The sequence below is a fragment of the Salvelinus alpinus genome, chromosome 6 (assembly GCF_045679555.1).
Source record: "Salvelinus alpinus chromosome 6, SLU_Salpinus.1, whole genome shotgun sequence".
In the NCBI taxonomy this organism is placed as follows: domain Eukaryota; kingdom Metazoa; phylum Chordata; class Actinopteri; order Salmoniformes; family Salmonidae; genus Salvelinus; species Salvelinus alpinus.
This window is the reverse complement of record NC_092091.1, coordinates 63,145,896-63,167,206: the sequence shown is the minus strand read 5'-3', so window position 1 is coordinate 63,167,206 and position 21,311 is coordinate 63,145,896. Positions and strand designations below refer to the sequence as shown.

Sequence of the window (21,311 nt, the reverse complement as noted above, 5' to 3'; positions counted from 1 at the left end):
ACTCCTTGCTAAATAAGAGCATCTAGTATGGGGGCGGCTTCCCAACAGCGTGCCAATGTCTCCAGGGAGCACTATTGTGGTCGAACTCACTTCATCCAAGACCATGCCACAAAACATCATGGTGGGCCGAGTCATCACACCCAGGTGGGGCGACAGGTGGGTGCCCATGAAAGACACTAACCTATCACTCTAAAGACAAACTGCAAGCTGGCTGATGTGTGTCCCTGTCTGGCTGTGGAGGACTTCACAGTTTTCCAAGGCTCCTGCAAGATGGAAGGGGGAACTCTAGGGAAGCAGCCCATCACAACCAGCTCCGTGGATTTGAAGCAGAGACTGCTGGATGTAGGGTTGGGAGAGGTTGACATCGAGCCCTGTAAAATCAGTCAAGCAACAAGAGAATAAATAACTGAACTAATTCCTAACTACAATGATGTGTTCTCCAAGAATGCTCTACATATCGTAGAGTTCCGCATGCCCACTACCAGAAACTACGACAAGTATTGACGGAAATGGAAGAACAGGAAATAATCAAATATGCTTCCCCTCTAGTTATGGTGTGGAAGAAAGACGGTGGGCTTCGTATATGTACAGATTTCAGATGGCTGAATGCAAGGACACTCAAAGATGTGCACCCACTTCCACACCAATCTGACTGTCTTGCAGCCCTAGGGGGCAAAACCTAATTCAGTACGATGGACTTGACGTCAGGCTTTTACAACAAACCTATGTGTGAGGAGGACAAAATGTATACAGCCTTCACTACCCCACTGGGTCTGCACGAATACAATCGAATGCTGCAGGGCCTATGCAATAGTCCAGCTTCATTTCTGAGGATGATGCTCAGCATTTTTGGGGACTTAAACTTCAGTAGCCTGCTGTGTTACTTAGACGACCTCCTGGTGTTTGCGCCAAGTGAAAGAGAAGCCTTGGATAGATTGGAGCTGGTGTTCCAGAGACTGAGACAGCACAACCTGAAACTGAGCCCAAAGAAATGCAATTTCCTGCAGAAACCATCATCATTAATGGTGATGTGGTGGCTGTGGCCCTGATAAAGGTGGATGTGATATCCAAGATTACAAAGTCGGATCTAATGGAGGAAGATGGGTGTACGCCTTCAGTACAAAGGATCAAACCCTTCCTAGGAATGATATTCTACTATCAAAATTTCATTCCAAACTGTTCTGCTATTGCCAAGCCGCTCTTCGCTCTCATTGCCGATCAGAAGAGAAGGAGGAAGGTGAAGCCTGTGAAGCAAGCTGGCAGCTTCAGAAAGTTGAAACCTACTGACTGGACTAATGAGTGTGATTCTGCACTTAACAGCCTTAAGGAGAAGTTGTTCAACTGTGCTGTTCTTGGTCGGACATGGTTTACAATAGTCGCAGACTTGCCCTAGTCTAGATTTTAAAAGTCTGATGTCCAGAAGGATGATTAGAGTTAATCTAGATCTAAATGAAGCCTTAAATGAAACCTGGCCAGAGGCAGGTTTAACTTCAGATTAATGGATGTTGGCCCCTAGGTTGACCTTGGCAATGGAGGAAAATGGATACCTGGACTATTTCAATGATGATCAAAGAGCACCACCAAGGCCAGACAGAAGAGTGTTCATAAACAGGAGCAACCCACTGAATGATTTTGAAGGAATCTATTTCCGTGACCGTTTCCATATGTACACTGAACAAAAATAGAAAACCCACATGTAAAATGTTGGTCCCGTGTTTCATGAGCTGAAATAAAAGATCCCAGGAAGCTTTTCTCAAATTTTGTGCACAAATCTGTTTCCATCCCTGTTAATGAGCATTTCTCCTTTGCCAAGATAATCCATCCACCTGACAGGTGTGGCATATCAAGAATCTGATTAAGCAGCATGGTCATTACACAGTTGCTGAGGAGTATTTCTGTCTATAATAAATCCCTTTTGTGGGGAAAAATTCTGATTGGCTGGGCCTAACTTCCAGGCCCACCCCACCCATGACTGCGCCCCTGCCCAGTCATGTGAAATACATAGATTAGGGCCTCATTTATTTATTTCAATTGAAATTGTTGCATCCTGCATTTATATTTTTGTTCAGTATGCAGTACAAAGAAAATGCAGCTGGCATCATCTTTTTTGCTTGAGCCAAGGCTTTTATCTGACTCTCTTAGGGAAGGCCCATCCCTCCTTCCTTACAAGTACTGATCACCTTGAGGTTTTTGGCATCTCGAACCTTCCATCGTGAAACAGGAGATTTGTGTGGTGTAAGTGAACCGACTGTATGCAGAGTAGTCCACAAAGTCTGCAAAACTATATGTGAACCAAAAGACAATAACATCAAGTTCCCTGATCCTGCTGCCCAAGCCAACTACAAGGTAGAGTTCTTTGAATATGTGGAAGAGGTGGTGGGAACTGTTCATGAGGAGGCCGGACACCCTGGACGGGCAGAGCTGAGTGTGCCACCCGTCCGACGAGTGTGCCATTTGTTCACTTCTTATGAGAAGCACTTGGAGGAGAGCTGGTTGAGGGAGAAACCCAGACAAATCTATAACTGCGACGAGTCTGTTTTTTTTAAAGCGCCCTGAGCAGGTACAAGGTGCTGGCTTCCCTCGACGCAAAACACATTTACCAGCAGGCTCAGTCTCCCCTGGTCACACCACCACAGGAGCCTCGCCTGGTGTCCCTGCCCCCTGCAATTCAAATACAGACACCTACACAGGTAAACACATGTTAAATGAAGAAAAACATTTCAAATAAAAGACACCACCTGCTGTGCTCGCTATGGGTAGCGTGATCCGCCTGCAAGCTCCCTGCAGGAGTGTGAGTCCGAAGTGACATGGGTGTGCTGTGACTTCTGCCAGCACTGGTTATACTGCAGGTGTGTGCAGTGGGATACAGAGTTGGCAGTGGAAATATATTTTTAATTGTGATTTATGTTACAATATAGGGACGGATGTCAAGTTGTTTGTTTTCATATGCAAGTATTTTTTTATTATTTTTAAATACAGGTAAAAAATATATAAATTTATTCAACCCAGCTTGTGTATTTCTTCCCTTAAGTGCATCACAAACACCAGTGTTTTCATCGTTCATGTCAAGTCACTGAAATTAAAGTTGATGTAAATTATTCATACTCGTGTATATTATCTACCTTCTCAAAACAAGATTAAGCTGTAAAATAAATACATTTGCATGCAACACTGAAAAAGATGTTGGTGAAAAAACATTTTTAACCTCTACCGCTTCTCTCTCCCGGATCCGGGATCCTCCTCATCAAAAAAGCTGACTAGCATAGCCTAGCCTAACGGGACAGGGATATCATATAATATAATTTTCATGAAATCACAAGTCCAATACAGCAAATGAAAGATAAACATCTTGTGAATCCAGCCATCATTTCCGATGACTTAAATGTTTTACAGCGAAAACACTATGTATTTCTATTAGCTAACCACAATAGCCAAACACACAACCGCATATTTTCACCATGTTTCCACCGCATAAGTAGCTTTCACAAAACCGACAAAATAGAGATAAAATTTGTCACTAACCAAGAAACAACTTCATCAGATGACAGTCTTATAACATGTTATACAATACATTTATGTTTTGTTCGAAAATGTGCATATTTGAGGTATAAATCATAGTTTTACATTGCAGCTACCATAAAAAATAGCACCAAAGCAGCCAGAATAATTACAGAGAGCAACGTGAAATAGATAAATACTCATCATAAAAAATTTATGAAAAATACATGGTGTACAGCAAATGAAAGATAAACATCTTGTGAATCCAGCCAATATTTCCGATTTTTTTAAGTGTTTTACAGCGAAAACACAATATAGAGTTATATTAGCTTACCACAATAGCCAAAACACACAAACGCATTTATTCACCGCAAAGGTAGCTTTCCCAAAAACCAGCAAAAGATATAAAATTAATCACTAACCTTTGGACAACTTCATCAGATGACTGTCTTATAACATCATGTTATACAATACAATTATGTTTTGTTCGAAAATGTGCATATTTATAGTTACAAATCCTGGTTATACATTGTGAATACGTAGCATCGATTCACCAGAATCTCCGGAGATATTTTGGACACTCACCTAATCTGACCAAAGAACTCATCAAAAACTTTACATAAAAATACTTGTTGTATGGCAAATTAAAGATACACTGGTTCTTAATGCAACCGCTGTGTTAGATTTAAAAAAATAACTTTACCATAACATACAGCTTGTGTTATTGCGAGACAGCGCTCACCAAAACGGCGGAGAATAGGACTCAACATTTTACACAGATATACGAAATAACATCATACATTTTTTCTTACTTTTGCTGAGCTTCCATCAGAATGTTGTACAAGGAGTCCTTGGTCCAGAATAAATCGGTTTGGTTTTAGAATGTCCATTTCTTCTGTCGAATTCGCGCCACAATGCTAGCCAAGGTTGCTAACATTCCCATCCTCTCTTGACGCAAAGAACGGAAAACTCCAAAAGTCCCAATAAACGTTGAATAAACTGATAAAACTCGGTTGAAAAAACCTACTTTATGATGTTATTATCACGTATCAAAAAATCAGAGCCGGAGATATTCGCCGTGTAAACCGAACGCTTTTCAGAAGACAGTGTCGAGCTCCGCCGCGCGCCTTAGAAGACAAAGAAAATTCCGGACCTGTCACTCCAAAAGCTCTCATTCGACCTCAGATCAAGCTAGACACCCCATTCCACCTTCCACTGCCTGTTGACATCTAGTGGAAGGCGTATGAAGTACATGCATATCGATAAATAAAAGCCAGTTGAATAGGCAGGCCCTGAAACAGAGCCTCGTTTTCAGATTTTTCACTTCCTATATGGAAGTTTGCTGCAAAATGAGTTCTGTTTTACTCACAGATATAATTCAAACAGTTTTAGAAACTTGTTTTCTATCCAATAGTAATAATAATATGCATTGTATGATCTAGAAAAGAGTACGAGGCCGTTTCATTTGGGCACGATTTTTTCCAAAGTGAAAACAGCGCCCCCGTATTGACAAGAAGTTTTTAAGCAATGAAAAGTTGACGGGCGAGTCAATTCTTTTCAACCAGACGGCTAGCCAACTAGTCAGCTATCTAGTAAACACTTCGGAGAGGAGGTTGACGTCTCTGTTATGAACAAAATTAAAACATATCTTTGAATTATACAAAATAATGTGGCCAATAACTGGGCTGATTGACATTTCAGTGGAAATACTAACAGGCTAATTGTTAACATTATGACACCAACCACAAAACATTTAAGGCTTGATCACAGGATAACACTAGAATATAATATATTTCTTTAAAGCTGTTGAATATGCCGCTAATACGGGGTTACACGCTAGCGTTACCTAGATAAGAACATTAACCAAGTCCTGATTCCAACGCGAATTAATCACTACCTGTGGCGTACCACCAGGGGAGATCCCCCACCACTCTCTCTGAAGGCTGGGGTGACCTTTTCTGTTCATCATAGATACTGTGGTGTTTGTATCATAAAAACAGGACGATCTAGCCCGCAGGACCTGCTTCATCACTGCACTGAGACGGAAGAGAAGGGTCTGGGCTGCAGACTGGATCCCTGACTGCAGTCTGTCACTCTGATAACCACCAGGACAGAGGTTGTTCAGTTCTCCTGTCCTGTGTGGCAGTTGTGGTTCAGTCCTGGCTCCAACTCTGGAAGGAAAAGTGACAGCTCCTGATCCAGGGCTTGTGACCTGCAACTTCAGAGGTCCAGTCAAATATGGTGGCTCAATGAAGATAGCTCACTCAGGCCATGGTCTACTTATATCGTTCATTGACATCCATTGAAACAGACAAGCAACACCGGACATCAGCAGGTCCTCATGGACTGCAGACTGTAAACAGAAAGTGTACAGAAGAGCATATATAGGTTTACAGTGAGGGAAAAAAGTATTTGATCCCCTGCTGATTTTGTACGTTTGCCCACTGACAAAGAAATTATCAGTCTATAATTTTAATGGTAGGTTTATTTGAACAGTGAGAGACAGAATAACAACAAAAATATCCAGAAAAATGCATGTCAAAAATGTTATAAATTGATTTGCATTTTAATGAGGGAAATAAGTATTTGACCCCTTCTCAATCAAAAAGATTTCTGGCTCCCAGGTGTCTTTCATACAGGTAACGAACGGAGATTAGGAGCACACTCTTAAAGGGAGTGCTCCTAATCTCAGTTTCTTACCTGTATAAAAGATACCTGTCCACAGAAGCAATCAATCAATCAGATTCCAAACTCTCCACCATGGCCAAGACCAAAGAGCTCTCCAAGGATGTCAGGGACAAGATTGTAGACCTACACAAGGCTGGAATGGGCTACAAGACCATCGCCAAGCAGCTTGGTGAGAAGGTGACAACAGTTTCTGTGATTATTCGCAAATGGAAGAAACACAAAAGAACTGTCAATCTCCCTCAGCCTGGGGCTCCATGCAAGATCTCACCTCGTGGAGTTGCAATGATCATGAGAACGGTGAGGAATCAGCCCAGAACTACACAGGAGGATCTTGTCAATGATCTCAAGGCAGCTGGGACCATAGTCATCAAGAAAACAATTGGTAACACACTATGCCGTGAAGGACTGAAATCCTGCAGCGCCCGCAAGGTCCCCCTGCTCAAGAAAGCACATATACATGCCCGTCTGAAGTTTGCCAATGAACATCTGAATGATTCAGAGGACAACTGGGTGAACGTGTTGTGGTCAGATGAGACCAAAATGGAGTTCTTTGGCATCAACCCAACTTGCCGTGTTTGGAGGAGGAGGAATGCTGCCTATGACCCCAAGAAACCATCCCCACCGTCAAACATGGAGGTGGAAACATTATGCTTTGGGGGTGTTTTTCTGCTAAAGGGACAGGACAACTTCAACGCATCAAAGGGACGATGGACGGGGCCATGTACCGTCAAATCTTGGGTGAAAACCTCCTTCCCTCAGCCAGGGTATTGAAAATGGGTCGTGGATGGGTATTCCAGCATGACAATGACACAAAACACACGGCCAAGGCAACGAAGGAGTGGCTCAAGAAGAAGCACATTAAGGTCCTGGAGTGGCCTAGCCAGTCTCCAGACCTTAATCCCATAGAAAATCTGTGGAGGGAGCTGAAGGTTCGAGTTGCCAAACGTCAGCCTCGAAACCTTAATGACTTGAAGAAGATCTGCAAAGAGGAGTGGGACAAAATCCCTCCTGAGATGTGTGCAAACCTGGTGGCCAACTACAAGAAACGTCTGACCTCTGTGATTGCCAACAAGGGTTTTGCCACCAAGTACTAAGTCATGTTTTGCAGAGGGGTCAAATACTTATTTCCCTCATTAAAATGCAAATCAATTCATAACATTTTTGACATGCGTTTTTCTGGATTTTTTTGTTGATATTCTGTCTCTCACTGTTCAAATAAACCTACCATTAAAATTATAGACTGATCATTTCTTTGTCAGTGGGCAAACGTACAAAATCAGCAGGGGATCAAATACTTTTTTCCCTCACTGTATATGAGAAGCTCTTTGCTGTACACAAACAAGTTAACACAGCCAAGCCTATTTAACACTAATTCAAGTACTTAACAATATGGAGCCAATTATAATTATTTAAGTCCATATGTTTTTGTTCAACTGAGAAGGGAAACTTAGTCCCTGCAATGATTAAAAAAAAATAACCAAGTCAGAGTCAATTTCAGAGTCAATTCATACACTCACAACGTGAACTACAGTACTTTTATTGCGCAAAATGATACGTGACAAGTACAATAACCTCACTACGGTAACACTACCTTTTCTGTAAATCTGGTAACCTCGCTTTGATAAAATGAATTTTTGAATAATTTGGAAAAGATTCAACATTACACTTTCACTACTACATGTCAAGTAAACATGAATTAAGGCACTATCATTATCATCTCACTTTAAAAACACCAAGATACAGCCATCCTTCTGAACTGAACTGCAGGACAGGAATGAACCTGCTCAGGAATGTTACCATGAGGCCGTTAGTGATTTTAAAAGCGGTACAGTTCAATGGCTGTGATGGGAGAAAACTGAGAATGGATCAACAACATTTTAGTGACTCCACAATAATGACTTTTAACTCAATGACTGAAAATACAAATATTCCAAAACATGCATATTGTATGCAATAAGTCACTAAACTAATACTACAACAAAAACACAGCAAATGAATATGCTTTTTGGCCTAAATGCAAAACCTTATGTTTGGGGAAAATCCAATGGAACACATCACTGAGTAACTACCTCCTTATTTTCAAGTATGGTGGTGGCTGCATCATATGACACAATGCCAAAATTACACTGTAGTTGCTTACCAAGAAGACAGTGAATGTGCCTGAGTGACCAAGTTAAAGTTTTGACTTAAATCTGTGTAATGATTGGCGGTGAGTCAGAAGCAGGTGAAACGTTTAAATAAAACAACGAACACGCCACTAACATACGGCAGACCGCCGATACACAATAACAATACCAACTGGTGAGTGAACCTGGGAGAGTGACATATAAAGGGGAGGAAATTATGAAGGTAATGGAGTCCAGGTGTGAATCATAATGATTCACAGGTGCGCGTAATGATGAATCCCAGGTCCGCTGGTGAGTACTCTGGCGATGTCATACGCCGGAGGGGAGGAGCAGGATCTGACTTGACAATCTGCTTGAAAAACTATGGCAAGAATTAAAATTGCTGTCTAGCCATGATCCCCAACATCTTGACAGAGCATGAAGAATTATGAAAATAATAATGGGCTAATATTGCACCATCCAGGTGTGTAAAGCTCGTAGAGACTTACCCAAGGTGTGTCTAACATGTATTGACTCAAGGAGTTGAATTCTTATGCAACGACTATCTTCTAGCTATTTCATTTCTATTCATAAAAAATACAAATAAACTTCCACTTTGACAGTGTATTATGTATAGATTTACAATTAAATCCATTTTATTCCCACTTTGTAACAATAAAATGTGAAGAAATCCAAGGGGTATGAATACTTTTCCATGGCACCATATATGCTTATTTGCACTGAATGTACAAAATATTAGGAACATATTTCTACTATTGAGTTGCACCCCCTTTTGCTCTCAGAACAACCTCAATTCATCAGGGCAAGGTGTCGAAAGCGTTCCACAGGGAGGCTGGCCCATGTTGACTCCAATGCTTCACATAGTTGTGTCAAGTTGGCTGGATATCCTTTGGGAGGTGGATCATTCTTGATACACACAGGAAACTGTTGAGCGTGAAAAACCCAGCAGAGTTGCAGTTCTTGACACACTCAAACCAGGGGAGCTTGGTACCTACTAGTGGTTAAGAGCATTGGACCGGTAACCGAAAGGTTGCTTGTTCGAATCCCCGAGCCAACTATGTGAAAACTGTCGATGTGCCCTTGAGCAAGGCACTTAACCCTAATTGTGCCTGTAAGCTGCTCTGGATAAGAGCATCTGCTAAATTACTAAAATGTAAAAATGCTAAATGAATGGCACACAATCCATGTCTCAATTGTAGCAAGGCTTAAAAATCCTTCTTAAAAACCTGTCTCCTTCCCTTCATCTACACTGATTGAAGTAGATTTAACAAGTGACATCAAGAAGGGATTGTAATTTTCAGCTGGTCAGTTTATGAAGTGCAAAGAGCAGGTATTCCTAATGTGTTGTACACTCAAGTCAATGTCACACAATGTCGAGATGCAACATTCTACCCAGGAATATTCAACAATGAAATACGTTACTCTCGTTATTCCAAGGGCATCTTTTCTGCTGACAATGAAAATTAATCTTTGTCTTTAATGCAGGGTGTGATGTCAGTCAGAAGCTATCAAATGGAATGGTTACTTTCTATGTTATAGAGTGGAATGTTTTTTTATGCTGGTGTATCCTGAGGTAGCTCCTCAGTCCGTACAGGCGAATGGCCTCTCTCCCATGTGGACCTTCAAGTGCATCTTCAGGTTGCCAGACTGAGCGAAGCGCATGTGACACTGGGTACAGCTGAAGGGTTTCTCCCCTGTGTGTACCCTCTGGTGCCTCTTTAAGTTGGACGAGTGTGAAAAACTGGCCTGGCACAGGTGGCAGCCGTATGGTTTCTCCCCTGTGTGCATCCTCTGGTGAATCTCTACCTGTTTGGGGAAACTGAAGGCTTTCCCACAGAATGAACACGGGAAGCGCTTCTCTTTGCCATCGGATCTACTGATAGCGTTGCTACTACTGTCATTTGTCAATGGGCTTGTGTACCCATTTAGTGTTGAGGCACTGGCATTGTCTGAGGTCTGGTTTAACATTAGGAGACTGTGAGGAGGACGAAGGCCAGTGAGTGTCTGTGTTGTTGCAGGGTCCATGTTCCAGTTGATAGATTCTATAGAAGGCAGGCTAAAGGCAGCACCTGTTAGGGGGTTAACCTGAGGCGCCAGCAGTCTCTCTGAATCACAACTATAGGAGCAGGACGGAGCGTCACTAGCGGAGTCGGTGTCTGTTCTCTCCTGTCTCATATGGACACCTCCCCGTCCCCGCAGACCAAATCTACGCCTCGCCCTGGTCTCAGCCATGCTGTTGTCATGGAGACTTATTTTGGATGTTGTTTTGTGCTCGACTGTCTGTTTCTGGTTGTGGTTAACAGTGTTGTTCCCCAGCCCAGAGTTGAGGACGCCGTCCCATCCATTGACCTCCACTATGTTGCCTCTGGTCCTGGGCTGCTCAATGTCTTCCCCTGGACCCATGGCTGCACCAGTCTGGGAATCAAAAATGGCTGCGCAATCTCCTCTGTTAGCCTCCAACCAACCACCTGCAGGAAGAGTTTAGAAAATAGACTTCACAAACATGGCAGAGAACTCTAAATATGGAGTTTTTTTTGTCAATGACCTGGTCAAGTTCATACATTATAATGTGTGTGTTTGTATGTAAACATAAGCTGTATTTATTTCATTTTATTATTGAGGAAAATTTAGAAAAAAACAATAGCCAGGTGCATCACTATTCCCATTGAAGATCTATTACTGTATGTAGGCTATATGTATTTCTCCCCTACCTTGCTCCCCCATCTTTAGTCCACTCAGCAGGTCAATGCTCTCTGGTCCATCTTCAATTGTCTCCTCTTTGACCAGCAGCAGATCAGGCTTCCCATCCTCCATGTCTACTGACTGTAAGAGATACAGAGTGAGAGGATGTTGGATCAAGAAATCTGATATGAGTACCCTACTATGGAGCATCTTATGATTGCATAGTACTCATAGCAGTGCCTCATTGCCCAAACATGTTAGTTGATTTGATTACTTTACACTTTAATGGTTTGTTAATTCAGAGGCATGTTCCCACACTTAAGACAAAATTAATCAAGACCTGGGCCCGTATCCACAGAGTCTCAGAGTAGAAATGCTGATCTATGATCTTTCCATTAAATCTTATTCATTATGATCTAAAAGGCTAAACTGATCCTAGATCAGCACCCTGACCTAATATGATTCAGCCAGTAGTTCAGTGGGCTCACCTCAGTGAGACTGTGTGTGGTCCTGTTCTGCTCAGCTGGTTCCTCTGTGGGTTCAGGAGGTGTAGTCTGGTTGTCCTCCATGACCATGGTCCCCTCAGGGTTCCCCAGACCCTCCTCCTTCACCAGCAGCACCTCTGGACCCTCCTCCTCCTGGAAGAGAGAGGTGATACAGATTACACAGACATATACTCCCTCAGGTACGTACACACACAAACAGGTAATAAGTGTTTACCCATCCCACTACTATATTATAGTTACAGAATTACTTAATTGTTGTTAAACATCATGGTGGACATAAATATGATTTTGTGGGTAAATATGTGTCAACTATGATAAGTCAAAAGTCAGACAAACCTCAACTATTTTGACGTGTAAAAAAAATGCATGAAAAATGGGTGAGGCTATATGGACAGGCTTGGTGCCCAAATAGATGACGTATGTCGCTCAGCTGAGAGTCGAGTGGAGACGAAAGGAGTCTCTTCAGTCTGTTGTCCTGATGAACCCTTCCTGGCTAGCTAGTTTATGCTGGCTTGTAGGCAACAGCAGCATGGCGCTAGTTAAAACTTGTAAAATACCAATGTTTATTTCGATGGACGAGGGATTAATAACTTATAGTATTGGGCACCATACGGATGTCACCGTAACATCCCAATTAGCTAACGTAACGACAAGCCGGTGTGAATGACCAGTGTTGTTTCGTGGTGCGTCCCACTGTTGCTTCACCGGGCAGCTGTATTACATGTTGCTAGCGGTAGCTAACGCGGCCAATTTGTTCTGAACTGACAGAACGTCCCCACTCAACGGTCGCTGCGTGACATATGTCATACATTTTGGGCACCAGGCGTGTTCGTATAGCCTCTCCAGTGTACAGTAGGTGTTTGTTTGTGTCTGGGTATGTGTAGGTATATTTAGTAATTGTATATTGGTTATAAAGTGCTGTCTGGTGTATGGAGAATAAGGTGAGATCAGATGTGATGTATACTAAAGAGAGTCTCAATGAAAGTCTTAGAATGAAAAGTCCCATTTTGTGTTTATTAACCCTTTACACACGTGGGAATTGGACTATATGGATAGGGTTAAATTGAAATGTTTCTTACAGAATAAAAAAAATAAAACCATACATAACCATGGTAGCAATTGAAAGGGAACAGTTGAGATAATTAGACCAAAAGTGAGTACACAACAGTTTACCTGACAAGATTGAATCTAAACATTACACTGTTGATTTTGTGCAGTTTCCATTTACTGTACATTTGCAACAGTTGTTGACAACAAAATCTGAACACACACTGGATACATTCAGTAACAAAATAAGAATATTCCTGGACAATGTGGTGTATGTGCAACATAAGACCAAAAAATGACAAGGGTTTGAGTGAGAGGACTAACTGGTGTCTCCAAGTGGCCACACACCTCTCCAAAGTGTGCACAGATCCTTAGTAATTTCATGGCACTTTTTATGACTCAAAGAAGAGTCTTCAACTATTAAAAGGTACTTTTTTCTGCTCTCCTAGCTGTGCCGTTGAGGAACTAGAGCAAGCACACTTGTACTTGTTTGGAACACAGCCCTGGATCCCCGCCATCACACAATTACTGTTGTTTACACAATCCAAAAAACAGTCCATTATAAATCGCAATCTGGCTAAAGTGGACATAATCTGAAAGCTTGTTCTATCGCAAACATGACTAGCTAAGTTATAAAATACAAATCTTACAGTGTTAGGCTTTCACAAGGTAATTCAGAGAAACAGATCGTCATTGTGGTGCGCATAGAATGGAGTCATGAGTGTATTCAGGTGCGTGTTCAGCAGTGAGTTTTCTTCACAATAAACAAACATAGGCTCAGTCTGTTCAGAAGAACCCAGGGTATGACCCCATGTCATCTTGTAACTGTACATCAAACATAGTGATCATAAAACGTTGACACTGTATATTACATCAGTTTGATTTGGAGATGTGAAGTGCAGATTTGGCTTGCTTGTATGACATCAAAGCGGTATTTATTAGAATCCTCAAAGTCTCATCTTTCACGATACATCGAGTCATCTTAATTTACAGCATTTCCCTCAGTCAAAACCCATACAGCGCTTACCCATACAGTGCTGTACAGCTACCACGTTCCAATGTTTGCTTATTAGTGCCCAATTCTTCCATTTTCAACCTGTATATGGTTACGAGTGTATTTAACAAGTGTTAAATAATCCATATAAAAACCACACATGCATGTCAACAAAAAATCTGTATGAACTTGATAAACTGCATTCATTTTCTCATCAAGTAGTTGGAAGTAATGAAATGGGCATTTATAAACATATAGCTTACACAGTACTTTTAAGGCTTATAGATCACACAATGCCTGGACGCAAAATTCTACTCAGGAATATTCAACACTAAAATCTATTACTCGTTATTCCAAATTCATCTGTGGATCTTTACTGCTGACAATGCAGCATTTGATCTACATGTGAAAAGCAATCAAGTGGAATGGTTACTTTCTATGTTATAGAGTGGAATGTTTTTTCAGCTGGTGTATCCTGAGGTAGCTCCTTTCTGAGAACCTCTTCCCGCAGTGCGTACAGGCGAACGGCCGCTCTCCTGTGTGGACCTTCAGGTGCATCTTCAGGTTGCCAGCCTGGGTGAAGCGCATGTGACACTGGGGGCAGCTGTAGGGTTTCTCCCCTGTGTGGACCCTCTGGTGCCTCTTCAGGTGCCCAGCCTGGGCGAAACACATTTGACACTGGGTACAGCTGAAGGGTTTCTCCCCTGTGTGGACCCTCTGGTGCCTCTTCAGTTTGCCAGCCTCAGTGAAGCGCATGTGACACTGGGTACAGCTGAAGGGTTTCACCCCTGTGTGGACCCTCTGGTGGATCTCCACCTTCTGGAGGCAGCTGAAGCCTTTGTTACAGAGCATGCAGAGGAATGGTTTATCTTTACTACCGCCTGATGTTGCGCCCCCTCCCAAAACCTGAGCCCCTTGGTCCTTTGAGTTCAAAACCTGATCAAAAAGGATGCGGCCGTGTGAATCGGAAGGCCCCATTGACGTGGACACTAGGTCGCGATCCCTGAGCGCATGTAAAGGGGAGTGGGTCTCGATATTTGGATTTGTCTCTAAACTTTCCCTGTAATCTAATAAAGCTCTGCCTTGAGAGAGTCCTTCCCCTAAGTGAGTCTCATCCACATTCCATGTCAGAGGAGCGTCGCCCTCCACTTTCACAGTCACCTCATCTACCACTATAACCTCCCCTTTCTTATCTAGGCACCCTTCAGAGTACACACTACTACTGTACCGGTTCCAGTCCCCTCTAGACAGATCCGTCTGTGTCTCTAAACCCAAGGGCATGTTGCCAGGGTCCATCTCTGTAGTGTAAGAACAAGACGGATCATTGCCAGTCTCTAACGCGTAACCTGAGTCCCGATGGGAATGAACCGTCCTCGTGTTCGGGTTACCATAAAGTAAATACTCTAAGCCAGGAGCAGGAGGACAGCCCAGTCGCCTCAGCCCCAGTATCTCTGGGTCTGATCTGTGGTCAGATCCTGTGTGTAATAGCCGCCTGTGCATTACAGTTAAAGTCTCGGTGTCTGTCTCTGACTTGAGGACGGCGTCCAGCATTCCACTGACCTCCGTGATGCTGCGTCGGGTCCTTGGCTGGGGCGAGGCGGTGAGGTCCTCGGTGGCTACAGGGGGCGCCACTCCAGCCGCTGCTCTAGTCTGGATGTCTCGTGGGTCCTCTCCTTCAGTCCTCTCCTGTTTGACCAGAGACGATCCTCCAGAACCAGCAGCCTCTGCATCTGCAGACTGGCACATGAAGAGAGGTTTATTTTATCTTTATTCAACTAGGCAAGTCAGTTAAGAACAAATTCTTATTTACAATGACGGCCTACCCCCAGACAACGCTGGGCCAATTGCGCGCCGCCCTATGGGACTCCTAATCACGTCCGGATGTGATGCAGCCTGAATTCGAACCAGGTACTGCAGTGACACCTCTTGCACTGAGATGCAGTGTCTTAAACCACCGCGCCACTCAGGAGCCCCCGAGGTTATTACCGGTACATGAACTGAATTGGATAACAATGTCATAGGGAAGTCCCACAAGCTCCCGCGCCACATTTGATGTACTGTAATGTTACACTATGACACTAACCTCTATCACGATAACATGCTGGGTTGAGGTTCCACTCCCCTCATCTATAGCTATGGGTTGGTCATCTCTCCACGCGTGGTGTCCCACTGGTTTCACAAAGCTCATGTGGCCTCCAGCGAGATGTCCTTCAGCTGAGAGAGTGATTGGGGGAAAGACGTGGTTAGGTTAGCTACTGTCAATGCTCAACGCTATATTGTACACTACTGACAGTGGCCGTGTCCGAATACCCATACTTGCCTCATAAATATTAGGCTGTTTGAGTATGCGAAAATAAAATGTTTTTTAGTATGTGAATATCTCAAAAATCTAGTATGCTTTAAAATGGCAGGATGTTCTACTCATTTTGCCTTTTCATCTAGTAGAATTCACTTCGGGAATTTCCCAGCCACAACGCATTGGAAGAGGGGGAGTTTTGATAGCTAGATCTCTTCACGGAAACAACAAAACAACTTGGAAGATGGTAAATAGCGAATCTTCTGCGGTGGTGTTTAAATTTAAGTAGTTTTTGTTCTCAAATTTATCACACTTATTTCATCGTACAAGATCGTAACTCCCAATTGGATATCACGAGAAAAAAATTACGAATAAAAAACCTGCACACTGCTCTTGCTAGCATTACTTTTTTATTTAAGCTTCATGGGTCGGCCCCTTGGTCTTTGTCAGAGCTCACCTGCTTCCTCCTGCATGCATTGCAGCCTGCCTCAGCCTCGCCACATAACTGTCTGTCTCAGTAGCCTCCTCTCTGTTCAAGTAAACATAGTAGCCTATATTTTGCTCCTGCTAAAGTAGGCTCCGTTTAACATTAGCTTCTTACTTCATCCTTCTAGCTAGCTAAGTAATACTAGACAGAGCCCTTCAACATTACTGCAATAGCAGTCTCTGCCAGCAGCTAGCCACCTGACTGACTATCTACACTGAACAAAAATATAAAACAACATGAAGTGTTGGTCCCATGTTTCATGAGCTGAAATAAAAGATACCAGAAATGTTCCATGCGCATAAAAATCTTCTCTTTCAAATTGTGGACAAATTTGTTTACATCCCTGTTAGTGAACATTTCTCCTTTGCCAAAATAATCCATCCACCTGACAGGTGTGACATATCAAGAAGCTGATTAAACAGCATGATCATTACACAGGTGCACCTTGTGCTGGGGACAACAAAAGGCCACTCACACAATGCAATGCCACAGATGTCTCATGTTGAGGGAGAGTGCCAATTGGCATGCTGACTGCAGGAATGTCCACCAGAGCTGTTAGAGAATTTAATGGTAATTTCTCTACCATAAGCCGCCTCCAACATTGTTTAAGAGAATTTGGCAGTACTTCTAACCGGCCTCGCAACCACAGACCATGTGTAAACTGTAGGTTTGCGCAACCAAAACATTTCTGCACAAACTGTCAGAAAAATGTGGCCTTTTATAAAACGGATTTCAGGCAATTCTACATCATTTTACATGACTGAAGACTTTGGCAGAATATTTTTTAATACCGCACAAATTATCTAAAATGACAGGCTACTTTGACACAAACTGAGAATATGAGATCAATAAAAACGACCTTATCTTGAACCCATCAATAGACTAGGCCTACGTGTGTGGAGACACATATTATAGGCTACAATATGAGGAAATTTGTCCTAAAACTGCTTTCCAGTTTCACTGACTCACCCAATGATGTGCAGCTCACTTACTGGTGATGGCTGATGCGCTCGTGCCAAAAGCCTTTCTCTCTCATTTTACATAGTAAAACAATATTTGGAAGTTGATCAAATATTTTGGTAGCCTACAGCAGACAGATGAGATGATTCTCTTTTCAGCAGGAGCCATTTGCTTTCCAACCTGTGTTTTCCTGTGATTGTATTTGAAATATTGCAAAATACCAGTTTTTGTCTGCATGCTGTTTGTTCACTGACAGATATTACATTTACATTTAAGTCATTTAGCAGACGCTCTTATCCAGAGCGACTTACAAATTAGATATGCAGTGCATTCCCAACTGTAGGACCATACCTTGTTATTAGGCTACATTCCACAGCTAGGCTATTCTTCAAAATAAGCTATTGGTCCTCTGTGACACTTTTTTGTCGTGTAGTAGGCTATTCTGAATTATTTCATTTATTTCTGCACAGACAGCATTAACTCTATAACTTTGGAAAATATATTTCAATAGATGAGGGGTGCTGCAGCTCCTCCAGAACCCTTCACACTTCTATTATGAAATAGATGATGCCGTGCAACGCTGGAGAGATAAGAGTTGCAGGATCATGTCTATCAGAGGGAGAGAGATCATATGAAGTTCATCTCATATGAGATACAGGCACGCTTCTCACACAGACACAGATTGGTCTCAAACATAGGTTACAATGTTGCACAAACCATAAGCCTGGGCCCGCCCAACCCGAATCAACTCTTAGAATATCAGGCCTGGGCTGAATTTCCTGAACGAAACAGTCCAAAACAGCGAGGTGCCTGATCCTTTTCCTGCAGGATTCGGCTCAAATTAAGCACTGATATTAACATGGCACAAGTCATGGCAAAATGTGCAGAATTTCCGGAAATTAGCTTTAAAACAGCACATTTTGTCTGTGCCCCATGACAAAATGTGCTGAATTGTAGCAAACTTGATTCTAAAACTTGTCCCTGCAGTCTCGGCCTTCTGCAAAAATGTACCTCTTGCCATTCCTCTGTATTGGTCGAGGATCTTGACACTACAGGGACGACTGGCGCGGACTCGGTCTCTAATTGTCCTCTCTGCGCGCTCCCGTACCACCTTCAGTTCCAATAGCTGTAGTTTCCTCCGCAATGTCCTGTTTTCTTTCTGGCTTTGAGACATTTCCAAACGAAACACTGCATAGTCGTCGTCTACGAGTTTACAGATCTCTGCCACGGCTGCATTCGCTAGCACCTCCATGACGGAGGCTATTTGAGTGTGAAAAACCATTGTTAGCTAACGTTAGCGGCTACTTAGATAACGTCTATCAACCAAGTCCTGTCTCCAGCGCGAATTAAAGACTACCTGAAGTAGTATGTGATGCTGTGCTGTTCAATTAGTCATATTTTGATTTCCAATGTGTAACATAAACGTCTCATTAACAACAAAAACCGCTAACGTGGAAATTGTTCTTGGTCACTGTTCTCTTCCGTTTACGTACTGAATATAAATGATTTTTGGTTGGCGTCATTGCTCAAAGGGTGTGGTTAAATGAAAAAGAAATGCGCGCTGTTCTTTGAATTACGGTACTGTTTATTACGTTACACATCAAATCTCCTATGATCAGTATCTTTCAAGCTGAGAGCAGCCTTGTTTAGAAAGAATAGTGTGTTAGCAAGAATAGAGTAGAAAATAATAGAACGATCTTAATCCATCTACATCATCTCAGTCCTTGTTCTAGCCAAGGTTTACTGTCTCTCTAAAAAAAAGTATTTATACAAGTCTGTTTCAAATGACAAGTTAATAAAGGGTTATGAGGGGTAATATAGTTCACATAACTTCATAGACGCTCTAGAGTCTATCAATGGTTTTGGCCTTCTAGAGTCTATCCTAGGTTTTGGCCTTTTTAGGGAGTTTTTCCTAGCCACCGTGCTTCTACACCTGCATTGCTTGCTGTTTGGGGTTTTAAGCTGGGTGTCTGTACAGCACTTCGAGATATTAGCTGATGTACGAAGGGCTATATAAAATAAACTTGATTTGATTTGATGATCAATGAAGGTAAATACAGTATCTTCTGCTCTGGTTTTCTTTATGAGCCACGGTGCTCATTTTGAACGTTAACATAAGGACCTTATCTTTCATATCAGCGATAAATAATAATAATAAAAAGGATAAATTACTACACACATTTATAGGGCTAATTAGGGTTCCCACACGGCCATATATACAGCATGTAGTGACAATTTGCTTTGAAAATCCAAGAATTCTAAGTAGCCAATCAGTCACCAGTTGAGTGGATGGTAGCAAATAGACTTGTTCTTAACACACCTCAAACTTAACAATAGGGGTTACCTTGAATGAAGGAATATTGACTATAGTAGTCCTTTGTATCTTGATTGGCATTTTCTTGCATTCGTTTGATTGCTATAAGAACTATGAGCTCTCCCACCATCAACACACACCATTACGTTAAAGTACATGTGAAGTACATCTTCATAGATCCCCTGGTGTGTGTTTACTACCACCATTTGTCTGACCATAGTGGTCGGGAGTGTAATTGCCCGAATAATACCAGAATATAAGATGCACCCAAATTTGCTCCAACACAGCGCTTTATTTACCGATGACAGACGGAAGACCCGAGAAGACCGACCACCTGTGCTAATTAGCTATCTAGCGTGCTCCGAATACCTATGTGTAACGGAAGGAACGACGCCAGAAAAGTGTATTAACTGAAAAATACTGTTGGCTGTAACTGTGTTAGACCCGCTTAAAACAGTGTGCAGTAAGTGTATATTTTGCTTTTATGAAATTATTTAGACGTGATATTAAAGTAAAGGGCTTTATGTTTCTAGAATCGTATCGCAATTGAGAATCAATCCATGTTTAGATGGAGTATTTGACAGTTTTGGTTGCCAGAACCAGTCTCCCTATAAACATATCATATAAGGTCCATCCTCTGACCTCCACTATGTTGCCTCTGATCCTGCCCTGCTCAGTTATGTTGTTCCCTGGGCTCTTGTCTGCACCAGTCTGGGAATCCAAGGTAGCCGCCCAGTCTCCTGCAGCCAAGCACCTGCAGGAAGAGGTTAGAAAATAGACTTTGCATATTTATTTTTTAAATTTTACAATTACCTGGTCAAGTTAATACATTACAATGTGGTTTTGTATGTAAACATAAGTTGTTTTGATTTCATTTTATAAATGAAGAAAATGAAGAAAAAATAGCCATGCACATCATTATTCCCATTGAAGATCTATTACTGTATGTAGGTTATATGTATTTCTCCCTTACCTTGCTCCCCCATCTTTAGTCCACTCAGCAGATCAATGCTTTCTGGTCCGTCTTCTATTGTCTCATCTTTGACCAGCAGTAGATCAGGTTTCCCATTCTCTCCCGAGAACCTCTTCTCACAGTGCGTACAGGCGAACGGCCTCTCTCCTGGGTGTACTTTCAGGTGCATCTTCAGGTTGCCAGCATGGGTGAAGCGCATCTGACAATGGGTACAGTTTAATAATTTCTCCCCTGTGTGAACCCTCTGGTGGATTTCCACCTTTTGGGGTCAGCTGAAGCCTTTTGTTACAGAACACCGTTTCTCTTTAATACTGCCTGATGTAGCTCCCCCCCTCCTAACGTGTCATCTGAGTCCAGATGGGAATGAACAGCCCTCATGCTCGGGTTACCGTAAAGTATATACTCTGAGCAGGAGGACAGCCCAGTCGCCCCAGCCCCTGTCTCTCTGGGTCTGACTTGTGGTCAGATCCTGTGTGTAAGAGCCTTTGTGATTAAGTGTCTGTCTCTGACTTGAGGATGGCGTTCAGCGTTCCACTGACCTCCGTGGTATGGCAATTGCACCGCTTACAACTGAAGGGCTCTCCAGGGGGTGGTGCAGTCAGCCCAACACATCACCTGTTGTACAGTGTCTGCCCTCCATGATATCTACAACACCCAGTGTCACAGGAAGGCCAAGAAGATCATCAATGAGTCACGGCCTGTTCACCCTTCTACCATCTAGAAGGTGGAGACAGTACAGG

At 42.6% G+C, this 21,311-nt stretch overlaps 1 protein-coding gene across 1 annotated transcript; it reads right to left on the bottom strand.

The window, feature by feature from the left end:
* Positions 1-7,707: 7,707 nt before the first annotated feature.
* On the bottom strand, positions 7,708-19,459 carry LOC139577709 (uncharacterized). The gene is made up of 6 exons (XM_071404890.1): positions 18,296-19,459; positions 15,625-15,755; positions 15,102-15,278; positions 11,483-11,632; positions 11,024-11,135; positions 7,708-10,780 (listed from the first exon to the last, which is right to left on the bottom strand). Exons 1-6 carry the CDS (start codon positions 18,564-18,566, stop codon positions 9,894-9,896), a joined length of 1,728 nt encoding a protein of 575 aa, XP_071260991.1. The 5' UTR covers positions 18,567-19,459; the 3' UTR covers positions 7,708-9,893.
* Positions 19,460-21,311: the final 1,852 nt, after the last annotated feature.

Bases quoted from the DNA above. Each gene is read 5' to 3' on its own strand.
- LOC139577709 (XM_071404890.1), bottom strand. From the start codon at position 18,566: ATGGTTTTTCACACTCAAATAGCCTCCGTCATGGAGGTGCTAGCGAAT. The intron at 15,756-18,295 runs GTACATTTTTGC...TCACTCTCTCAG, and splicing joins ATACAGAGGAATGGCAAGAG to CTGAAGGACATCTCGCTGGA. The intron at 11,136-11,482 runs GTGAGCCCACTG...TATCTCTTACAG, and splicing joins CCACACACAGTCTCACTGAG to TCAGTAGACATGGAGGATGG.